This window comes from Podarcis raffonei, chromosome 11, assembly GCF_027172205.1.
Source record: "Podarcis raffonei isolate rPodRaf1 chromosome 11, rPodRaf1.pri, whole genome shotgun sequence".
Lineage (NCBI taxonomy): Eukaryota > Metazoa > Chordata > Lepidosauria > Squamata > Lacertidae > Podarcis > Podarcis raffonei.
The window spans coordinates 15041067-15065150 of record NC_070612.1 but is presented as its reverse complement, the minus strand read 5'-3'; the positions used below and the strand labels follow the sequence as shown (position 1 = coordinate 15065150).

At 43.4% G+C, this 24084-nt stretch overlaps 1 protein-coding gene across 15 annotated transcripts in view; it reads right to left on the bottom strand.

Annotated features, from left to right (window-relative positions):
* Positions 1-24084, bottom strand: part of NEDD4L (NEDD4 like E3 ubiquitin protein ligase) — a 249610-nt gene that overhangs the window by 113530 nt on the left and 111996 nt on the right. For 4 of the 15 annotated variants that reach the window (XM_053408611.1, XM_053408612.1, XM_053408614.1 and 1 more), the window contains exons 3-5: positions 15438-15519; positions 13992-14030; positions 5060-5113 (exon numbers count right to left, since the gene is read on the bottom strand). In XM_053408611.1, coding sequence (XP_053264586.1) covers positions 5060-5113; positions 13992-14030; positions 15438-15519 — 175 coding nt within the window. Of the gene's footprint in view, positions 1-1021; positions 2327-5059; positions 5114-13991; positions 14031-15437; positions 15520-24084 lie in introns of those variants that run through there. The other 11 variants (XM_053408605.1, XM_053408603.1, XM_053408601.1 and 8 more) reach the window with 9 other exon arrangements.

The following is a 24084-nucleotide window of genomic DNA, read 5'->3' as shown; positions in this document are numbered from 1 at the left end:
AACTAAGTTTATTTCTTCAGTCTTCTCAACATGTAGATGTATTTACCTTCCAAGAAGTAAAATTAGGATGCAGCTCTCGCTATTAAAGCAGCAGTCATCACATTGCCCTCCCATAGTCAGGCGTTGCTTTCTTTTGTTGAAATACATTTTAAGTATGCCTGAGAGAGCGATGCCCGTATGGTGATGGAAGCAAGAAACGGCTAAAGTTCCGTTCTTGCACATGTGTTCACATAGTATCTGCTGTTCTAGATGCCACTGTGCAATAATTGGTCACAGTATTTACTTTTTTGCTTTTGTCATTCTCTTACATAATATTATTTGGGTTGAAGCTCGGCTTCGACACATTATGCATGTAAAATGTAAAAGCATTTATCCCTCCAAAGATGTGCATTGCCTCAAATCAAAACGCTAGCGCGTTAACAGCGAATGGCTGAAAAGATAAAACGCAAATGGAATGAGCAGAACACACAAACGTGCTTGGCGTTTCACAATGGCTTCGCTTCTGCCACTACAAAGTTATACCTAGACAGAAAGCAATACAGTCCCTGTGAATCGTTTCATTTAAAGGTATTATAATCCCCAATACAAAATTGTGGTTCCTTCATACACACAGTAGAGAATTGCTCTGATCACTATGTGTGTGTGTGTGTTCTCTTTATTTTTCAAGAAGCAACTTTTTTTTTAACAAAGTGGGCACTATTTATAAACAGCAGCACAGTGGCTTACAGATTTTCGTAAAACTAAATCCTATTGTAACCCTGGATGACGTAACACTGACTAAAGTAACGTGTGAGTTGCTAGGAGACCTCAAAACATTGCAATGGATGCAGTCATAGCTGAAAGCTATTTTAGCTTAATGAACCGAAGATGCTCTGAGATTGTTCTAGAGGAATATAGTTCTTGCTAGCATTATGAGTTGCAAACAATTATGCAAACTATGCAAAGCATATTTGTGAAAATGTAAGTTATCACCATAAGTGAAAATTTAAGTTATCACCAGCACATTAATGTTCCTACTTACTGAGGAGTTGCCTGCCACAGAACCAGGAGAATTAGGATTTTCCTGTCCAGAACCTTGGCCTCTCTCATTAGTCCCACGAGTCACAAGGATTCTGAAATGCTGCTGCCTGGAGTTTTGATCGGGACGGATTTTAAAGGTGCACCCTTGCCCGGGAGAAACCCGCTCCACTGAACCGCTTCGAGATATTTCAGAGCCGTTCCTGCAGTTTCCACGAAGTGCCGGATTCACGCCGTCGTCCTCTGTGGGGCTGACTCGTGCCGGATGGGGCTGAACTGGATACGAGGTACTCCTTTCCAGCCGTATCCGTGGGTACCTGACCAACCTATCCCCTTTTGTTCCGGTGAAACCAAAATTGTAATCTGCTCCTGCCTCTGCATTGTTCGACTGAGGCTGCTGCAACTGGAAGACAAACAATTTCTTCCCCGAACTGGAGGACCCATCGGGCAGGTGCTGCAAAGACCAGCGCCTGGGTTCAGAAGGAGAGGAGGCATTCTGAGCGTCGGAACCAAAGGGCATCAGCGTAACATGAGGAACGTCCACACTTGAAGCTCTGTGCTGAATCCTCACCCCGCTGATGTTTAACCCTGATGCAGGGTTCGTTTCGCTGTCCTGAGCCGTGGCTGCGCTGTCATCATTCCAGTTATTAGAAGGTATTGTACAAAATACTGTATGATTAGAGGACCCGCCGTTAATCTCGTGCCCCATGTTCTCTGTCTGCCTCGGTGGAGAATTATCTGGAGTCACCTGCGGACTACTTTGAGAAGAATGGCTTCCAACCAGAGATTCATCATGCTCCCCTAGATCTGAAAAGTTACCTGTCTCCTCCAGAGGGGACTCTGGGCCCCCACACTCATCAGAATGTCCATTTACTGCCTTACGCTGGAGGGAGATCTGCATGGAGGAGCTCCTTGTCGGACGCGCATCGATATTGTTTAGAAGCTGGGGGATAAACATGGACGTGCTCCTCTTCAAGGAACTGGCTTCCCGCAGATCCCTGCTGCCGTCGCCGTAATCCATTCTGCGCCTGGAGAAAGGGTGAGGCCCGTTCCTTCTCGGCAAAGTGTGGAATGACATGAAAAAGTCATCATCTTCTCTCTCGTGGTCTAAGATCTCCGACTCGGGAGCTGTGTTGCTTCGCCCGGAGCCAAAATGAAACCGCAGCCGATGGGCCATCGTTTCGGGAGAGAGGAGAGGGGGGCAGACGGCAACGAGTCCAGGCACTGCCAGAAGTTAAGAACTGAAGACATAAACTCCGAGGAAAAGTGTCCCATCTGCCAAACTGTTAGCACTGCTGTACTGATAGCGACAGATAGCAGAAATAGCCCAAGTGGCAAGCAACATTCCAGGCATGATTGGATAAGAGCAATCAGCGCTCCTCCACACTGTGACATAGGGTAGGGTGGCTGGCATCACATGACCCATTTCCCCCTCTCCAATGCAAGCAGCTATTTTTTTTCTTCTTTAATACCAGCAAGAGCCTGAAACAGCACCTTCACAGCTGCTCCTTTTCCATCAGAAAGGAGCGGCCCAGCGGGAGATCTCTCACAGCTGACCGAGGCAGCAAACACACTCAAGCTCTGCTATAAATCTAAAAGTACATCATATTCACAGAACCCTTTTGTACTAAACCAGACCAAACAAAAAATAAAAAACGGAGAGTGGGGGGGGGGGGAGCGAGACACAGATCACCAGCAGCACCCACCAAAGACCCCCACCAGTACTTGGCTGATATTGAATCGAAGTTTTCAGGCAGATCGGGGAGTCACAAAAATGGCCAGAGGAAGGTACACACGGAGATTGCGTTTGCTCAAAGCTGGCCGAAGCCTTTGAGTGTCGTTTGACTAATGCACATATTAAAGAATGGTTAGGAACTATATCTTTCTCCCCTTATGCTTAAAAAGTGATTTAAGTAGCAAGGTTTTTTTTTTTGCTGGAGTGGTAGACACAGATATCATATTGCCACTGTAAACGAACTATAATAACCCGCTCCAGCTATACACAGCGTTTTCCAGGAGAGGCAGTTGGGGGGGGGGGGGAGGAAGAAGAAACTCTTACACACACACACAATTCAAGCAGCAGACAGGAGCAAGCAACAATCTTCCTTTTTCGGCTTTTGGGAGGCTGAGAAGGCAGCTGAGGTCTGGAGCGCAGGGGTGTTTGTGAAGAGCTGTACTTATCTGACTTAAAACGCCGTCCAGAAACGCTGCCCCACGCTGGCAAGCCTCCAGGGAGAAAGTTAGCAATATTACTAGCTCAGATTGCCAACATGGAATAGAGCTCTGCTTTGTTAGGAGCCAAAACGCTCCAGAAGAACAAACAGACTCAACATTAAACAATGCCCGAATTCGGCTCTGCTGCACATGGTGGTTTTGATAAATGTCGGAGGGGGTGGAAGGAGAAGGTAGGAACTGTAGCTGAGGCAGTCTGACAATGCTCTTCCAGTGCGAATACGAAAGAAGGGCCAATGAAACCAAACAGTCTTATTGCAGAAGTAAACAGAACAACCTGCTTTTATAAAAGAAAGCCTTGGAGAAGGAGTTGTGGAAAATCATGTAGGTGTTGAGTCAAAACCATATCCTGGGCACCTCTGCTTCTGTTTTCTAAGCACTTGTTTTCCCATACAGGGGCCAGGGGGCGGGGGGGGGAGCAGCCCAATTACAAGGAGTAACTTAAAATGTTAAAGACTGATGAGGGTAAGTATTATAATCTATACTAGCAAAACTGGACTCTGCCAATGACGACAACACCGTGATTACTCACTACAAAAAAATAATACAGTAATAAAAAAAACAGGCACATCGTCTAGAGCATCTCTGGGAATCCAGCATTTTGGACTACAGGACATATTTCTATTAGATAGATAGATAGATAAGAGTATACCCTCCAACATTTCTCCAATGAAAATAGGGACGTCCTATTCCATTATTATTATTATTATTATTATTATTATTATTATTATTATTCCCCGTCCATCTGACCGGGTTGCCAAAATATATAAAAACATAATAAAACATCAAACATTAAAAAACCTCCCTATACAGGGCTGCCTTCAGATGTCTTCTAATGGTTGTATAGTTACTGATCTCCTTTGTGGGGGGGCCCCAAACTCCACACCCTCCAAAATTTCCCCAGTGAAAATAGGTACCTACTAAGGAAAAGTGGGACATCCCAGGATCGAATTAGAAATCAGGATGGCTTCTGTAAATCCGGGACTGTCTCTGGAAAATAGGGGCACTTGGAGGGTCTGAGATAGATAGAGATACACACAAACACACATGGCACAAATGACAGCTAGGTTTGGTGCTGATGTTATTCTCATACATACACAATCCCTAATCCAGAAGGTCCTCATAGGTAATGAAATATGATGTACAAACATAGCTCCCACATCTCCCAAGGGCTTCCACACTCACTTCAATCAAGACATAGCGCCACACGCATCTTGCTCAGAGTTGGGTCTTTTCACCTCACAAATACGCGTTTGAAACTGGGGGGAGCCTGACTCTACGGTGAATCAGAGAAGTGGGCAAAGAAAGGGCTAAATACCCAGTTCCTTCCATCACCACCCAAAGCTGTTTTCATGCATTTATTTATTTACCTCCATAATTTCCTAGTCACCTATTAACCGACTCCAATGGGTTTAAAACAAATGCGCTGGGGTTCCGTTCCACGCAGCATGTATTCATTTCATTCCATGTCATTTTTAATTTTTTTAAAAAATAAGTTCCTTTTCCTACTAATATATATATCTCCGAGGAAGCAGCAACCAACAGTTTAAAAAACAAAAGTCTGTTATAATAAAAGCAGAGCAGAAGGTGGGAGACTCCTGATTGACCCCACTGCTGCCTTTCAGCAATTCCAACAGGAAACTCCAAACTGTTTATAGGCCTGCAATCCACTAAAAAAAGGTCACGATTCATATCCCCACATGCAACCATTTGATAAATATTACACCGCTTTTGCATTATGTCGGCTGCAAAAAAGGGTGTGGTTATGGCACAGCCACTGAATTTACACTAAAGATAAAAGAACACTTACCAATCTATTTTCATCAAATACTTCAAAGAGTAGTCTGTGGTTAGATGGATCTACCTACAAGATATAATAAAGAATTTAATGGAATTATTTGTTTAAAAACAGACTAACAGTTATTTAGCGGTTACTTAATTCAACGTTCTTCATTTACACTGTTTTTAAATGAATCTTGGGTGTGACATGAAGAAACGGAGTTGAATTTTCCAAGGGCAAAGCAAAGGCAAGCCAGAGGCCTAGGACAAGTCTAGGGACAAGCAAACTCCACCTTTCTCCCCATCGCCCAGCAGAACCCAAGAAAACGCTCCAAAAAATAGGGTGTTTGATTCCTTATAGGGAGCTAAGGACTCACCACGACTGTATCAGTCAGCCCAGCTGCCCCCCCCCCAAATAACACCTATAATTTAAGAGAGAAAAAGAGGATCTGTTAAAGAAACAGGTGTGATCTCCAGATCGCAACCTGGCTACTTCATTTCCCTCTAGGAACATACAGTTGTACCTTAGATCCTGAATGCCTTGCTACTCGGACATTTTGGCTCCCGAATGCTGCAAACCTGGAAGCGAGTGTTTCGGTTTGCGAACGTTCTTTGGAACCAGAACGTCCAGCGTGGGTTCCGCAGCTTCCGATTGGCTGCAGGAGTTTGCTGCAGCCAATCAGAAGCCGCGCTTGGGTTTCCAAACGTTTTGGAAGTCGAACGGACTTCAACTGCAGATTATCCAATGGGATAATCACTTACTGCCCACCATAATTTCAGCAAAGCGTGTTCTCCTTCATGGAGAGCACATGTGTTGGGGTCTAACAGGACACACCCTCTTGGTTACTGGGCGGGACCATTTGGATGGCCATGACTGTGATTGGGCCAATTTGAGTTGTTGGGGAGATTTTGATGTTACCATTTAGAGGGATGGCCCGAAGGTTATATATTCTTGGGATGCAGTTTTTTCAGTCCCTTTTGCTGCGTGCATCGGATCGCCCGCCCACCCTCCCCAATTTAGGGCTGTTGCGTTTGACCTTGCTATGCCTGTCATGGGGTCGTCTGCTTTTGGGGCAGGGGCCCGGTAGGAATTTTGTCCATTTGGCAGATTGGCTGGTGCCATTTGGTTTTTGCCTACTGCATAGCAAATCGTCACAACTTGTAAGGTTGCAGTTAGGCATTGGTTAAAAATTGGTTGGTGGAGGGGTAAGGGTTGGCTATGCCTGCCCCTCCAATGCTGCTGCTGCTGCTGCAAGGGAATTCCATTAAAGGAATCCAGGGGTTTACCATGCTTTTGTCCGTATCCCCGGCAAGGGGCTAGGGCCGTGCAAGCCCCTGGGAGCATGAGGGGAGGGGTGACGGTATGCTGCCATTCCCCCCCCCCCCATATTGTTTTCCCTTACTGGCTTTTGCTGGAATCCAGAAGTCAGTTCTGTCCCGGGGCGGGGACAGATAGTCATAACCAATGCCTAAGCAACCACTCACATTATGCATTTTAATAAAGTTGTGGCCAAAATTATGCCAAAAACCTTAAACAGAAATGTCTGTGTGAATTGTGATTTATTTAGGGGGTGGCTTGGGGACCTCGACACGCAAACAAATTTCTGGCGATCATATATCTAATCTCAACAGCAGAAAAACCAGCCTTTGAAAAACCTGCACACAGGGTTGCTATGCGAATGATTAGCATTAAGTTAGCCATGACTAATCCTACCCCCTGTCTTCATTCCAAGGTGGGGTAAGGACATGCAAGCAAAGCCGGCTGGTGAGCTTCTTTTAATGTTAGAAACATTGATTTGATGAAGCCTGATTTAAAAGAAAAACAGCAGCATGCATATGTTGATGCAGAAAACATAAAGCCAGGCTGCAACAAGAGTCCCATGGTTAGACAGGGAACATCTCCCACACAAAGCATCAGAGGCTGGCACTTCCCATGACTAACTGGGGCTGATGAGCTGAGAGTCCAACATTTGAAGGGTCAAAGGTTCCCCATCCCTGATATACTCCACGATGAAAGTTCGGAAGCAACCTTATAACAAGTGCTTCACCTCTATATTTTCAGCACTATATTTTCTATACTGGCAGGCAGGGCTGGGAGATATACTGTCCAAAATCAGTTTGAAGTCCACATCGTGAAAGTGCTTCCATAATATTCGACACGGCAATATATTGCAAATCACCATGTGTGCATGTGCTATGTAAAAAATAATAATTGCATTATGGGAAAAACCGTGAAGCCCGGTCATCGCTCCTCTCATGATTCCTGCCACCCCTGTTGCTCTGTTTACAACAGCTGTAACAATATGTTAAAGGTAAGGGTTGGAAACTGGGATAAGAAAGGAAAGTTCCCAGATGAGAGCTAGGAAGGTCCAGGGTTTGTTTGTTTTTTAAGCTGGAACTCACAGGAACTCAGTTCCTGCACATCTCAGGTGGGCACCATTGCCATTACAGTAGACGCTCAGATTGTGAACGTGATCTGTGCGGGATGCACATTCACAACCCACAGCGTTCGCAACCCATAGCGGTGCGTCTGCGCACACGCAGGTTGCAATTCAGCGCTTCTGCGCATGTGCAAGCACGATTTAGCGCTTCTGTGCATGTGCAACCGCCAAAACCCGGAAGTAACCCGTTCTGGTACTTCTGGGTTTCGGCAGTCCGTAACCCAAAAAAACACAACTTGAAGCATCTGTAACCTGAGGTACGGCTGTATAAGAGAACAAGGGAAGGATTCATGGTGAGTTCTGGCACCTATTTTTCTAGAAAAATAGCACAGGGAGGCTCCAACACTTTCTGAGTGAGACAAGGGTTAAGAGTTACCTCTGAGGGAGGATTTTGCATTTTCTTTCTCTCTCTTTCTTTCTTTCTTTCTTTCTTTTTCTTTTTGTTTTTATTTAGATTAGTTTCTTTCATCTTGTTGTATTCTAAAAAAGCTTTAATAAAATCTTAAGGGAGGGAGGAGACTCTCTTTCTTTAGACCCAGGCCAAAAACTGACAGCTCTGAATTCAGGGCTGATATATTTTTCCTCACCCACCCCAGCAACACTCGAGGTTTTTGAAACTGCAGTGATATTCAAAGCCGTAATTAACAGTTATTAACAGGACCAAAGGATTTGATTGTGCAAACTGAGCCACCGTGTCATCAATAGAAAGTGTTACGCGGTGAATGCATGTTTATTCGGAATTAAGTCCTACTCTGTCTAATAGAACTTATTCCCAAATTAAGTGTGCATAAACTAAACATAAATAGGATTGTGGTGCAAGCCCCTCCGTGATCAACGCTAAGTGTGTTTAAGATTGCAGCATTATAAACCTGAAGTATAACATGACCAGACGTAAGTTCTGGTAGAAAGATTCCTATGTATTAAACTTTGTTGTGACTGGAATGGAAAAAGCCGGGACCAGACATGTGGGGTTCAGTGCCAAGACAATTCCCAGGGATTGTGCATTACTAATCAAAACAGGCTTGGACCATTTCTTCCCACTCTTCCTTATAGAGAACACTGAAGAGATCAATGTGTCTGGGACAGCAAGGAAGACTGCAGAAACAAAATCGTCTCTATTTTCTCTGTTTAAGCATGCTATAAAAATCAACTTGAAAACCACTTATGATCTTTCCAAATTGAGAAACTGCTAAAAATATTGTTTCCAAAATGCTAACAAAAAAGTCCAACTGCACAGACAACTATTTGAAAAAGATACTACAGTTTTAACAATCTACAATGCCCCAGTGTTTACAGGCAGCTGCTCCAAAAGATTAAATTTAAACTGCTGAAATATTACCTTGCCTCCCTTTCCTCTCTCTCTCTCTCTCTCTCTCTCTCTCTCTCTCTCTCTGCCTTTCTCTTTTTAAAGAAAGACATCCGAGAGTTTAGACAGCATTCTATAGTAACTGGTTAACAATACGAAAGTCCCACTCACTTGAAATATTAAATCTGAGAAATCATTTAAAATATTGTTTTCTACTTTCCCTTCATCTTGTTGAGTAAACCAGCCTGGGGAAAGTATAATGCAAATGAGTGGTGGGTTTTTTTTCATGGATCATGTAAAATAAGTGTAAAACGATGCACCTTTAAAACAAATTCTAAAAATGATCCTTAAAAATACAAACTGCTCTGCAGTTTCATTCATGATACAATTGCCTCTGTGGTATGGCTTTGGCCATCCGTAACTGTGAAATTAATCCTTTTTGCCTACATATTGTGCCACCTTATAGGATTAGGCTATAAAGACTGGTCCCTTAAAGCCAGTGTTTTCAAAATGAATTTCCAAAATAGTAAAGATTAGAACTTGGAGATGCAAAATTTACCCATCGTATTTATAACACATGTACTGTTTGGGTGCTGATGTCCACTAATCACTTAATCTAATCCTGGCACCTACTGCTTAGTCCTTCCCCTCTTGCCTTTATTGACTAAAGCAACAAGTTGAACTGCTTCCATCATCCCAATCAGTCACTCTCCCCACTAAATGGATTGTCAAAACTTCAGTGCTACCAACCGCTGGAAATAAAATTTTTTTATTTATACCCCGCCTTTCCCGGTTCAGAAAACTAAGCCCAGGGGAGCTAACAACAAATTTAAAACACTTAATTGTGAAAGAACAAAAAACAGCATAAAATACAGTGTAAAAGTGTGAATCACATTAAGTTCAAAGTTCTAAAATCAATTTGGGGAAAAATCCATCCAATAAACATTAGATGATCACCAGGGCTAGCTGGCTAGATTAGTCCTATTTGGGCTAGCAAGGAGGCCAGGGGAGAATTAGCTGTGGGATCCCAGAGCGGGTAATTTTCATTAAAGGGGGGGGGGGAGAGGAAAGAGAAGGGAAATAAAAGATCAGGCTAAATTCAAACTGAAAGCCAGGCGGAATAGCTCTGTCTTACAGGCCCTGCGGAAGGAGGTTAAATCCTGCAGGGTCCTGGTCTCATGGGACAGAGCATTCCACCAGGTCGGAGCCATCACTGAAAAGGCCCTGGCGGAGGATAATCTGACTTCCTTAGGGCCCGGGACCTCTAAACTATGATTATTCATGGACCTTAAGGTGCTCTGTGGGGCATACCAGGAGAGGCGGTCCCATAAATACAAGGGCCCTAAGCCACAAAGGGCTTTAAAGGTCAAAACCAGCAGCTTAAACCTTACCCTATACTCCACCGGGAGCCAGTGCAACTGGTAAAGCACTGGGTGAATATGCTCCCATGGCAGAGACCCCATGAGGAGCCTCGCTGCAGCATTCTGCACCCGCTGGAGTTTCTGGGACAGTTTCAAGGGCAGCCCCTTAAAAGGGATGTGTGAGGGCGTAGCAGGTGAGTATCGGGACAGGTGAAACAGTAAAAAGTGGCTGGCCACAATGCACTTGTAAAATGTGTATGGCAACAAAACTAAACTAAAAATAAACAAACCACCATCAGAAACCTCTTAAACTGGAGGAGAGAGATTGTCCGTGCGGTCATGTTTGTGTAGAGGCTTTCTAGGCCAGAATAAGCCAGAACAAGTGAAATACTGACAATATTTTTAAACAGAAGACATCTAGTAAGTGCATGGAGTCGCAAACTAATAAGAATCAAATAAATATTCCAGCAGCAGACAGTACAGTTCTTCCAGGATAATGAACAAATTAATAGTCCCCAAAGGTACATCAAGTGGCCAAGGATCAGCTATCACTAGAAAGTGTGCTGCACTTGGAGCACCCTATTGCGATGTTTGGAGCACCCATCATCTCAAGTTTGTAGGATATTTACTGTGGAAAGGCATTCTGCCTCCATTTCAGTGTTCTTTGACAGTCACTTCACCCCTACCATTCCTGTTTATTATGTACTGAAGTTCTCACCCTGTGCCAGCAGGGGGATACTGTAGATAGTTTTCACTCAGGTCCACATATGCAAATAAGGGATTGAAAGTGACGCTCAGTGATTGGATAGTTACAGAAAGTGTTACAGTTACATTGTAGTGGAGCTCTATATAAGCAGGCTGGCTGAACCCTTCAGTTCAGTTCTGTTCTGGCCTGTGAATAAACAAGAGCTGTTGAAGAATCACTGTGTCGTCTGATATGTTCACCCACAACTTAACACTGTTCATGGAACATTAATTGATTCTTATTAGTTTGCGACTCTATGCACATATTATATGTCTTCTGTTTATGAATTTTGAAACAGTATAGTGTTATAAAAATATTGTCAGTATATTATTAGCCGACATGTTGCTTGTTGTTCGGAGTGTTCTGTTTTGCAACACAGGGGATTTTTTTGGTGTAGAACAAATGAGATGGCAGAACATTTAAAACAAAACAAAAAAATGTGATAAAGTGCACTTGGTCAGAAAGATATGGGCTCAAATCCGACTTCTCCCTTGGACTCATCTGTGTAGCCTTGTACAGAACACTTCTGTGTCACGATGTACATTACAATGGTGCTCTTCCAAGTTTTGGAGCGGGCCTGAGGCACATTTGCCAAAATTGTGGCGACAACTACGCTAGGTCTTTAAAACTCTCTTGCCTCCTGTTTTGTTTAATGAGAACGAGGAAGTGGCATGAGTACAAGGCACTCTAATAAAGACGATGCACACCCAAATGCCAGGGGAGTTAATTAAATTCGCCTCAAGTCAAGTCCCAAATTAAATACCCAACATCTACAGACAGGAGTGCAGAAGACTCTGAGACTCAGGAGAGTCTCCTACCAGTCAGTGCAGACAGCACAGCAACAGATGGACCAAAGCTCTGACGCATAAGTTGGTCCCATGGTTTTGTGTGCTTGGTATCCCAATGGTACTGGTGTCATAATTTTGGACCTGGCAATATACTGTGAATTGTGATTGGTGTGTGTGTGCGTGTGTGTGTGTGTGTGTGCGCACACGCTATGCAAAAATCACAATGTGGGAAAAACTGGAGCCAGCCAACGCCTCTACAGAGATCCATCCTTATCTCAAACATGGTGATATATTAGTATATATCACATTGTTTATCTGGTAATATATCACGGTGTTGAAAACCAGATATGGCCCAGCCCTACTGTTCACATCTAAATAGTTCCTTATTTCAGACATTGTGATGTAATGGTATGTCACGATATTTAGCTGGTGATATATTGCGATGTTGAAAACCAGCCCCACTGGTAAAGTGGCTCATTTGTAAGAACCGATGGCTCTGCTCTAGGGTAAATCAGAGGTAAGAAAGAAAATTCATGTCTTCACTGGAAATAAATACCGGAAGCAGAGGGGAAATCTCAGACAGAAAGAGTGTAGACGATGATTGGTTAGCCCCTCACCAATACCAGTAGCCAAACCTGCATGGAAAGGTGTGGCTAGCTAGTCAGCAACCCCACACTGTGACACTGCTGAAAGTAGGACTCCCTATCTCTAAAGGTAAAGGTAAAGGTACCCCTGACCATTAGGGACGCGGGTGGCGCTGTGGGTAAAACCTCAGTGCCTAGGACTTGCCGATCGTATGGTCGGTGGTTCGAATCCCCGTGGCGGGGTGAGCTCCCGTCTTTCGGTCCCAGCTCCTGCCCACCTAGCAGTTCGAAAGCACCCCTAAGTGCAAGTAGATAAATAGGTACCGCTTTATAGCGGGAAAGTAAACGGCGTTTCCGTGTGCTGCGCTGGTGCTGGCTCGCCAGAGCAGCTTCGTCACGCTGGCCACGTGACCCAGAAGTGTCTGCGGACAGCGCTGGCTCCCGGCCTCTTAAGTGAGATGAGCGCACAACCCTAGAGTCAGACACGACTGGCCCCTATGGGCAGGGGTACCTTTACCTTTACCCCTGACCATTAGGTCCAGTCGCAGACGATTCTGGGGTTGCAGCGCTCATCTCACTCTATAAGTTGAGGGAGCCGGCGTTTGTCCGCAGACAGCTTCCAGGTCATGTGGCCAGCATGACTAAGCCGCTTCTGGCGAACCAGAGCAGCGCACGGAAACGCCAGAGTGGTAGCTATTTATCTATTTGCACTTTGACGCGTTTTTGAACTGCTAGGTTGGCAGGAGCAGGGACCGAGCAACGGGAGTTCACCCCATCACAGGGATTCAAACTGCCGACCTTCTGATCAGCAAGCCCTAGGCTCTGTGGTTTAGACCACAGCGCCACCCACATCCCTATCTCTACCGCTGCTAATTTCTGGTAGGTGTAGGAAGTCATCCTTTGCACTCCATCCAAACAAGGTTTCTTCAAGCAAATTCACCCACTGCCACTGAGCATGCTTGTGACACAACTGTACTGGGAGCAGGAAGTTATGGTACTAGGACTATGGATACAAGCTTGGATTGGGTTGAAAGAAGGGATTGGGAACCTATGGCTCTCAAGATGATGGACAGCAACTCCCGTCAACCCTAGACAACAAGGCCAAGAGGGATGATGGGAACTATATCCTAGTCCCTTCTGGGTAGCCTTGGGTTCTGCATCCCTATTTTCTATTCTTCATCCAATGCAATAGATTTATTGCTCAGCTTCAATACTCTTGTATTCAAAACCAGAATACTAGTCCAGCAATCTTCACCATTTAAAAAGCTTGAACCTATCTATAAACAACCTGCAAATGAAACCCATTTTCTCTCCCTCACCTCCAGCCTTTTTCATTCACAGCCCTTTGCTTCCTCTATATGTCTATTTGCCTCCATCTTTTCCCCTTGGCTTAAAATATCCTGTGAATGGAAATTGGGATAACCACTAGTGTAAAACACCCTAAAGTTGACCCACCTCGCAGGGATGTTGTGAAAAAGATAAAACAGGCTATAAAACAGGTTGCAAATTAAAAGCGCTATTGTATATTACAAAATCATTTCCAGAGAAGGCCATATTTCATATTGATAGAAATGTTTTGTAAACGTTTGGTTTAGCATGTTTAAGAAAGTAAGAGTTGCTTTGCTGGATCTTTAGATTATGGGTCATCTAATTCAACATTCCATAGCCAACAGCACAGAGCCAGATGCCAGATGATCGCACAGGAAATACGCTTGTCATTTAAAAGCAGAACACTTACTCTAAAATAAAATTCTTCATTCCATTTCGGATTCAATGTCTGCAAGAAAAAAGGAGGAGGGGAAATCACATTTAGCAACACCAAATCTTAAAGAGCTTTAGAAAACGCTGAAGGTCTGACATTTCGCTGCAATTAAAACAAAAGTGACATTCTTTGTTAAGAATATCAGAAAGGAAAGTAAAAAAGAACTAGAGGGGGGGGGGAACATCATAGCAACAGCTTTCATCCGCAATAAAGACATTGTCGTCAAAAGGCTTCAAATTCATTTGCTGAGCAAACTTCATGTGGGAGGGCATGTGAAGTGGGATGAGCCAGAAATAGACGTCAACTATAAATAGGAACTTCACAGTGGGAGGCAGATTGCTGATGACCTGGGCAGAGATGTCTTAATGAAGGCAGTTAAATATTTCATTATTAAAATTCTTCAACACATTACTGGGGAGTGGGAGAGAGCGAGAGGGTACATGGTCAGTGTGTGCAAGTAGAGGAGTAGATCTGGATCTCTGAAGCAGAATCGCTGGTAAAAATGCCAAATGTAAATTTATGATTGGCACAAAAAAACACTTTTTGCACCAAGTATTTCAGATGATAACCTTTATCTATATTCATTCATTCATTCATTCATTTTTAAAAAATGTATAAAAAGGTAAAGGACCCCTGACCATTAGGTCCAGTCGTGACCGACTGTGGGATTGCGGCGCTCATCTCGCTTTACTGGCCGAGGGAGCTGGCGTACAGCTTCCGGGTCATGTGGCCAGCATGACTAAGCTGCTTCTGGCAAACCAGAGCAGCACACGGAAACGCCGTTTACTTCCCGCCGGAGTGGTACCTTTTCATCTACTTGCACTTTGACGTGCTTTCGAACTGCTAGGTTGGCAGGAGCAGCGACCGAGCAACGGATCGCAGGGATTCGAACTGCCGACCTTCTGATCGGCAAGTCCTAGGCTCTGTGGTTTAACCCACAGCGCCACCCGGCATCAAGTGGGAATAACCCTTAAGCGAGCCCCTCAAGATGGCTCATAAATGTGTGTATGTGTGTTATGCTATGCATTTTGTGACATGGGCATTACATAGGGATACTTTTCACAACTGTGATCTGGGCAGTGGAGTGGTGTAAGTGAAGACAAGCGACAACAAATTAACTATAACGTTGTTCACTGCCCCTGCTCAGGCTGCACAGAAAAAGCATTTGGGTTCCTGAAATTCATCCTGATTGTGCACATGAGATATAGCACATAGAATTCTACAGGGTATGGTATTAGTGTGGGAAAACAATCACGATCCAAGGATCCCCAGGCATGCACCCCCAGGTGGTGGAGACGTCAGGCGTCATCCTGGTACCCAGGTGTCTTCACTTGGCCACAAGTAGCCGACAACCAGGTGCAAAATGCGCCTGGCTAATTTCAAACACTGTCCAACAGTTAAGGATATATTATCACCACTTACCTTTTTAATAGTTTTTGTCTGCACCAGGGCAAGTTCTCGGTTTTCATCTGCTACATACAATGAAAGTTTCACATACGGGTCACTGCAAAAGAAGAACTTGCCGTTAATGTTCCGAATCTCCAAAAAGAACACATGATGAAAGAAATTTCATTCAGTTTTATTTAAAATTTAACACACACATACACACACACTTTATGCTAACTAATGATAGCCAACCATTTGTAAATAAGCCGTTATTGAAATAAAAAAGGTAGAAGGTAAAGGACCCCTGGACGGTTATGTCCAGCCAAAGGCGACTTTGCGGTTGCGGTGCTCATCTAGCTTTCAGGCCAAGGGAGCCAGAGTTTGTCCACAGACAGCCTTCTGGGTCATGTGGCCAGCATGATTAAACTGCTTCTGGCGCAACAGAACACCGTGACGGAAACCAGAGCGCACGGAAACGCCGTTTACCTTCCCGCTGCAGCGATACCTATTTATCTACTTGCACTGGCATGCTTTCGAACTGCTAGGTTGGCAGGAGCTGGGACAGAGCAATGGGAGCTCACTCCGTCGCAGGGATCGAACCACCGATCTTCTGATTGGCAAGCCCAAGAGGCTCAGTGGTTTAGACCACAGAGCCACCTGCATCCCTCATTATTGAAATATGTTTGCATCAGCTGCTATAGGATGCTGCAATTTGGCTTAGTGGGCTGGAATAATGCAGATACCTGAAATGAACTACATAAATGTTAAGTGTTTCCAATGAATGAGAATTCTTTTCCATTCATTAGTGTCATTTCATTCATTAATTGTTGTTCTACACTACAATCTTACACATGCTCACTAAGGAATAATACCCACTGAACAAGTAGGGCTTGCTTCTGAGCAAACATTATGTGGAGTTGTGATGCTATAAATTTAAATTCATCGGCACTAACAAATCTGCAAGCGTTTGAACAACATCAACACAACAGAAGGTCTCCCCAAGCATTTGCATTTTCTCCTAAACAGACGGACCACCTGTTGCTTGGTTCCAAAGAGGGGGGAAAACTTGTGAATTAATGTAACTGAAATGGTCAGCTACCCTCTAGTGGTTACACTTAACACAGTTAAAACACAGAAAGTGGCGATCCGCCATATGGCAGGTTGTTCTACAATAGTTATTTTCCACATTCATTTGAAAGAGAAAAAATGGGGGGGGGGGGCCTAAAAAAAGACGAAGCAAGCTCATCTTTTGAACAAAGTGAACAATTAACAAATCTAAACGATGTTGTGAAAAAAAGGCTGACATGCACACAAGAAGCTCAAATTACTGTGTAAAATCACAGTAGTAATGGAAAAATTTTAAACTGCTAGCAAGTTAATTCAGGTTGTTAATTTCAAATGAAGATAATTTTTCTCCCCAATAATTGTTCTCAATACTCACAAATGTCAAAATTATATAAATCTTTTAATGGTTAAGATAAGAAAGTATACGCAAGAGAATTAAAAAATCTCATTCTGCCGCCTGAGTCCCAAGACATTTTGCTGCCTGAGTCAAATGATAAGATGGTGGCTCTTCTCAATTCCACATACAGGTGTAAACTGGTCTGGCAGTCAAAATTGTACATCAGCATTGGTGGTACGATAGCATCTTCCATTGTGCCCAAGGCAGCAGGCCGGGATAGGGGTCCCAGAAGGGGAATGATGGAGAGCTCAGGAGGAAAAGCCAGAGGCTGTTACTGCTGCCCTTGGGCATCTGCCGCCTGAGGCAGTTGCCTCAATCTGCCTAATGGTAGGACTGGCCCTCTGTCCACATAACAGAGGAATTTTTCTGCACATGCTATATTGCCACATCTAATATAGAGGGAAAGTCTTACATGAATAACTTGGAAAAGGGGGTGGGTGTGGGGAGAGAACATTTTCCCCCAAATGCCCATCCCTTTAGTATCACAGTCTCATATCACTTTAAACAGATACACTAGCAACTAAATATGTATTGGAAATTGAACATTTGGGGAATATTAAACGATCGGTGAAATTATTAGTTTTGTGTGGGAAGAGGCAGAACATATCCTGTCTACCACAACCATTTAATTAATCATTCACGGTTAACAGTAATTCTGTTTTTACTTCCTTCACAGTCATATAGATCCGGAATTGTTTGTATTTAGTCATCAGGGGATCACAAAGCAAGCATTTAACAAACCAATGGAACCACCTACCTGAATACACATACAAGTAAAATAAATAAAATTCGCATAAGCCCAAATATAAGCATAAACAAAATTCCAACTCTCTAGCGAGACACAGCATTCTTCCTTAATATATATATATATATATTCTCCCATTACCACACAGAGAAAATGCAAACGTTGCATATTTTGTCCAAACAGTAAATAAGATCCAAGGATCCTCAGGCATGAACCTCCAGATGGTGGAGGTGTCGAGCGCCATCACTTGGTTGTGCATGGCCAACAGCCAGGTGCAAAATGCGGCCGACTAATTTTGAACACTGGGTGCCTGCCACCACTCCTCTTTGTCCAGCCAGTCCCCGACAACTGTCTACTATTAGTAGTATTAAATCAATTTATATACAATTAAGTTATATAATTTAAATTAGTTTCTATGTGGTTTCTAAATTTAAAAGCTAATTGCACAAGCATTAACATGCATACTAAAACAATCCCATTTAAAGTACACACACACACACATATACACACACACACACACACACACACACACACGATTCATCACCACCATTATATCGTAAAGGTAAAGGTAAAGGTAAAGGTACCCCTGACCATTAGGTCTAGTCATGACCGACTCTGGGGTTGCGGAGCTCATCTCGCTTTATTGGCCGAGGGAGCCGGCGTACAGCTTCTGGGTCATGTGGCCAACATGACTAAGCCGCTTCTGGCGAACCAGAGCAGCGCACGGAAACGCCGTTTACCTTCCTGCAGGAGTGGTACCTATTTATCTACTTGCACTTTGATGTGCTTTCGAACTGCTAGGTTGGCAGGAGCAGGGACCGAGCAACGGGAGCTCACCCTGTCGTGGGGATTCGAACCACCGACCTTTTGCTCAGCAAGTCCTAGGCTCTGTGGTTTAACCCACGGCGCCACCCACGTCCCCCATTATATCTTCCACCTGTTTAAATCAACCGTCTTAAAAGAGGGACATACAGCTTTATGAACTGGTTCCACCGCATGAGAAGGAGCTCAAGATTTGCCATGCCAAAGGGACTGCCCACATGCAGCTGCAAGCACACAGAACCTTCTGCTGAACATGCAGACGTTAGATGTGGAACAATCCCACTGCCACCTACACAAGTTGAAACTCAGCGAGTGGAGAAGGTGAGTCTATGTCCTAATATCTAAACAAAGCAGACCATGTTGCCTGGAGAAATGGAGGACTCAAAAGTCCTAGAAAAGAGAAGATACTTGAAATATGTTTCTCTCCCCACAACGAACACAGCACAGCAAATGCAGTTTGTGTCGGATTACACAAACGTGTACACCATCACCTGGAGGTGTTTTTTTCCAATACTTAGTTGCGCCTGTTGCCTAAGACTCTGCCTCAATGGTGAGAGCGTCCTACATTCCACCATTAATACATGCAAATCTTACAGGTCAGATTAGTACAACCATTTCTCAACGGAAGCATGAACTGGTCTACCTCTTCTCTCTCTAAAATAGTTAGCACTTACATAAAGTTGTTTCCAAGAGCCAGAACTTTGACCCGAGACATAACCATAACTGCCATCTGACAAGGACTCTGCCCTGTCAGGAGTGCATGCAGGAGCCAGGCCCTGTGACCAGTAGGACTTTGCAGGACTGGGGCCTTCCTAAGTTTGTTCTGAAGAGGCAAGGAGCAGCTGCACAGGTGAGGCCAATTGGTAACTCACAGCACCTGGTGGCAAGAGCTGGGAAGGGATAGAAGGTCAGCATTTCCCTTCGGCTCTTTGCCACAGCAACACACTTCCTGCCTTGCTGCGTTTGACTTCATGACTCCTTGCTTCTTGATCCTCGGACCCTTGACTTCTTGACTCCCGGCTCTCTGACCCTCAGACTCTTGGCTTCCTGACTCCTGGACTCCCATTCCTGCTTCCACCCCGCCATCTTGCCCCTGGTCCCGACGTCTCCAGCCAGGACTTTGATACCCTGTGAACCGTACCGTGACATGCCCTCACAAGGGTTGATACTTTAGGCCAGGCATAGACAAACTTTGGCCCTCCAGATGTTTGGGACTACAATTCCCATCATCTCTTGCTAACAGGACCAGTGGTCAAGGATGGTGGGAATTGTAGCCTCAAACATCTGGAGGGCTGGAGTTTGCCTATGCCTGCTTTAAGCAAATTCATTCATCACCACATCAGTGTGCTACGGAGCAACCAGTCAAACAAATATCTGAACCATCTGGCAATCTCAGTGGCTATCTTTATTTTATTTTTATTTTTTAAAAAGGAGAGCCTGCAGAGAGCAAAAGGTGCTGCCTCTCTTACTCCAACAAGAATCAGCTAAGTTTTTCAGCAGGGGTCCAGTCCACTGTCCCTCAGACCTTGTGGGGGCTTGGACTATATTTTTTTTTGGGGGGGGGAATGAACGAATTCCTATGCCCCACAAATAACCCAGAGATGCATTTTAAATAAAAGCAGACATTCTACTCATGTAAAAACACACTGATTCCCGGACCGTCCGTGGGCCGGATTTAGAAGGCAATTGAGCCAGATCCGGCCCCCGGGCCTTAGTTTACCTACCCATGCTCCAAGATGTACCTTTAGATTCCTTTAGCTTTTCATAGACCCAAGGAAAATCAAGATACAAAAATACAACAGCAAGCAACTACAGTGGTACCTCGGGTTAAGTACTTAATTCGTTCCGGAGGTCTGTTCTTAACTTGAAACTGTTCTTAACCTGAAGCACCACTTTAGCTAACGGGGCCTTCTGCTGCCGCTGGAGCCCGATTTCTGTTCTTATCCTGAAGCAAAGTCCTTAACCTGAAGCACTATTTCTGGGTTAGTGGAGTCTGTAACCTGAAGCGTATGTAACCCAAGGTACCACTGTATGTGCAATTTCACAACTCCCACGAGAAATACACACACACACACATATACACACACCATTTTGCCAACTTTGATATAAAAACAACAACATTGGGATGAATTACACTCTAGGTATTTTACCTTGCTGAAACTGTAAAGTGATTACTTATTTTATAGTCGTATTTATTAGTTTGTTTTGTATTTTATGTTTTTGCTACGATTATTATTACTACTGCCACTGCTACTAAATCTGTTGTCCACCCTTCTTCACCAACAGGTACCAGAGCAGGTTACAACAATTTCAAATTCAATTATTGAAACAGTCGAAACAAATCCCATTCTCAGGAACAGGGCGTGTCCTAAAAACACAAGCATCTCGGATGCCAAGGGCCAAGATGGTGACTGTATATTAGTCAGTAACAACATAATGGTGAGAAGCAGATTAGCAGTCTTTGCGTGGGAAACAGACTATCAAGGAAGTGGTGGACATCAACATTGCAATTTTTTTTCCTCAGTAGGCAGAAAACCTGATTTATCTGAAGGGGGCTACTTCTGAGAAGAACATACTGAAACCAGCCAATTGTGTTTTAATAGTAAAAGCAGCACACTTGAAGAGTGAATGAAATTAGGTGGACACTAAATTGCTTTAACAAACATACCTTCCCCATGCCTTCTACCTGTCTGTTGATGACCCTGACTGAAACACAATATTCATTCTGCACTTATCAGAAATAGATCTTTTAGCTCAGCAGCCCCTAGACTAGAGCATTCCCTGTCTATTGACCTCAGGCAAACATCTTTGCTAAACAGTTTTTAGCACCTGTTGTTGTTGGTTTTTTAAATATTTGTTGCTGCAAACCTACCCATATTTGTGTTTTAATCTGAAATTTTATTTTAACTGCTGATTTCAATTACATTCTGAATTTTTAAACATTTCCTAACTTCAACGTTTATTGGGATTAATAAGGTATATTTTACGATTTTAATTTATTTATTTTTGCAAACAGCTGTTATTTAAATTTTGTTGCATAAATAAAACAAAGCAAAAATTGCACAAGGGGGCCTAGGCAGTGGGATTTCCAAGGTAGCTCTGCATCTGGCAATACAGCCTCTCACGTGGTCCAGGTCTTTGTTTTCTCCCTAAATCTTGGACTCTGCTTCTGACGTCTTGCTTGCCCCTGCTCCACATGTCTCTGCCTGACCCACCTGGGATCTTACTCCACCTGGTTCCATCACTGGGGAAGATGACATAGTGAAACCCTCTCTATCAGCTTGTCTGGGACCATCTCCCATGAGACTCCTCTCTTCTCAGATCTCCTTCCATCACAGGATGTCCCATCTGTTCAGTATGTGCCTTTATTATGCAAGTGGTTCCCATACTTTCTTCCCTGAAGACCACCTGAAAATCACCCAAGGGTCTTGAACAACCACCAGGGAGCTTCATCTGGTGTTTTCATTATGTATCCTTCTTCTTTTTGAATTGTTTTATTTATACTATTCAAGTTTATACATTTCACTAATTTTGCAATCATTTTGACATTTCAAAACTTGACTTCCTTCCCCCTTTTTCTGCGGTTCCTTATTCATCTTCTTTAAATATATACTCTTACGAAACTGCAGGTTATTAGAATAATCCTGCCAATGTTTTTAATCTGTTTATAATTTATCTGTAAATACTGTAGTCAATAAACCATTCCCATTCTTTTATTCTAAAAATTGGTTATCTTGATTTCTTATACAGTGGTACCTCTGGTTATGTACTTAATTCGTTCCGGAGGTCTGTTCTTAACCTGAAGCACCACTTTAGCTAATGGGGCCTCCTGTGGCTGCCGTGCGATTTCTGTTCTCATCCTGAAGCAAAGTTCTTAACCCAAGGTATTATTTCTGGGCTAGCGGAGTCTGTAACCTGAAGGGTATGTAACCTGAAGCATATGTAACCCGAGGTACCACTGTACTTCCGTTAAGTTTCGCCATTTCTGCACAATCCATAAATTTTTGTATCCAGTCTTCCTTTGCTGGGACTTCTGCTTCTTTCCATTTGGGGGCAAGTAACATTTTTTGGGCAAGTAACATTCTTGCCACTGTAGTAATAAGTTTCTATACAGTTTAGATAGTTCTGTCCCTATAATTCCCAAAAGAAAAGCTTCTGGGGTTTTTTTTTTTTTTAACAAACGTTACTTCAAACATTATATATCTTTAAGCGCCAGGCGAAAACATCCCTCTTCAATCAGGCCTTTGACTGATTAACATTCCACAGCCTTTTAAATGTGTTTGTGGGAGGGAGGGGTTGTTTTGTTTTGTTTCTATTTATTTTGTGCTTTTATCCTGTATGTTTATCATGTGAACCACACTGTCATCCTCAGATGCAGGGAGGTATATAAATTTGTTGTTGTTGTTTGTTGTTATTATGCCTGCTGTTTCATGATGAATTGTATTTTTATTGCGGCTTTTGCTTCTTATATATAGAATTCAAACATGTACTAACAAGCAATACGAGGAACACAAGAAGCCATAAAAATACAATAAGAAATCAATATGGATATTTAATATGATGGAGGCACCATCTTTCCTCTGCAACCACCCAAATAAAGCTCACAGACCACTAGGGATCTTTGACCACAGTTTGGCAACACCAGAGGCAGCAAACTCAAATTTGCACCTATCACTCCCCAGCCCATTCCCTCCTCCTTTCTTATTGTGGCCCTTAGGCTGTAACCTATTCTTAAGATGCAATTCCTACTGAGTGCCTACACTGAAAGGAGGATCATGAACACAGTAAATATGTATAATTACCAGTAGACCTCTTCCTTTTCTGTTGAGCCAGGAGAAATGGAATGAGCCTCAGTTGACTGCAGCCTGGAGTCTTGATTCTGGCTTGGTTGCCTACAGATTATATCTTGCAATGCCTCACCCTGGCATTTTTCCTGGAGACTACCTCTGGGGCTGTCCCACCTGCATGACCCTGATATGAGTCAAGCAGTGATGAAACAAATCCAGGACTTATCTAGTTCACCAAGATGTGACCTTTGGACTAACTGAGGGCAGTACTTGCCAAACTACATGTTTCATTTATTTAACGTAATTTGTATGCACCTTAAACATCTTTGCATAGACATTAATATTATCAATAACAGCCAGAGGTTAAAAATAAAATTGACCTAAAAAGCTCATAATATAAATAAAACCGTAAGTTGTGAATGATGATAATATATCTGTTGTTGTTATTTTAATGTATATTCCACTTTTCCTCTGAAAAGGAAACCAAGGCACCATACATATAAGCAACTGAACATCTAAAAACAGATCCCGTGCAAAGGCAGACCAGGAAAATTGTACTTAACGAGAGGAAATGCCAAAAGATAAATGCTTCATCACAAAAAGTCTGGTTCTCATGTTGTGCAGAATGACTTCATGATAAGTTTATTTTTATATGACCACACGCTGATCCAAAAACTAACCAAGTTCCACCTGACACTTGCACCCAACACCTTCACATTTCCCTCCTATTTCACTTTCAATCTACACTAACTGGCCCTGCAACAATCTGGGATTCTTAATTCCACATTTTCTGTTTATGTATTCAATACATTTATAAACCATATTTGCAACCAACCAACCAACCAACCAACCAACCATCACTACCAA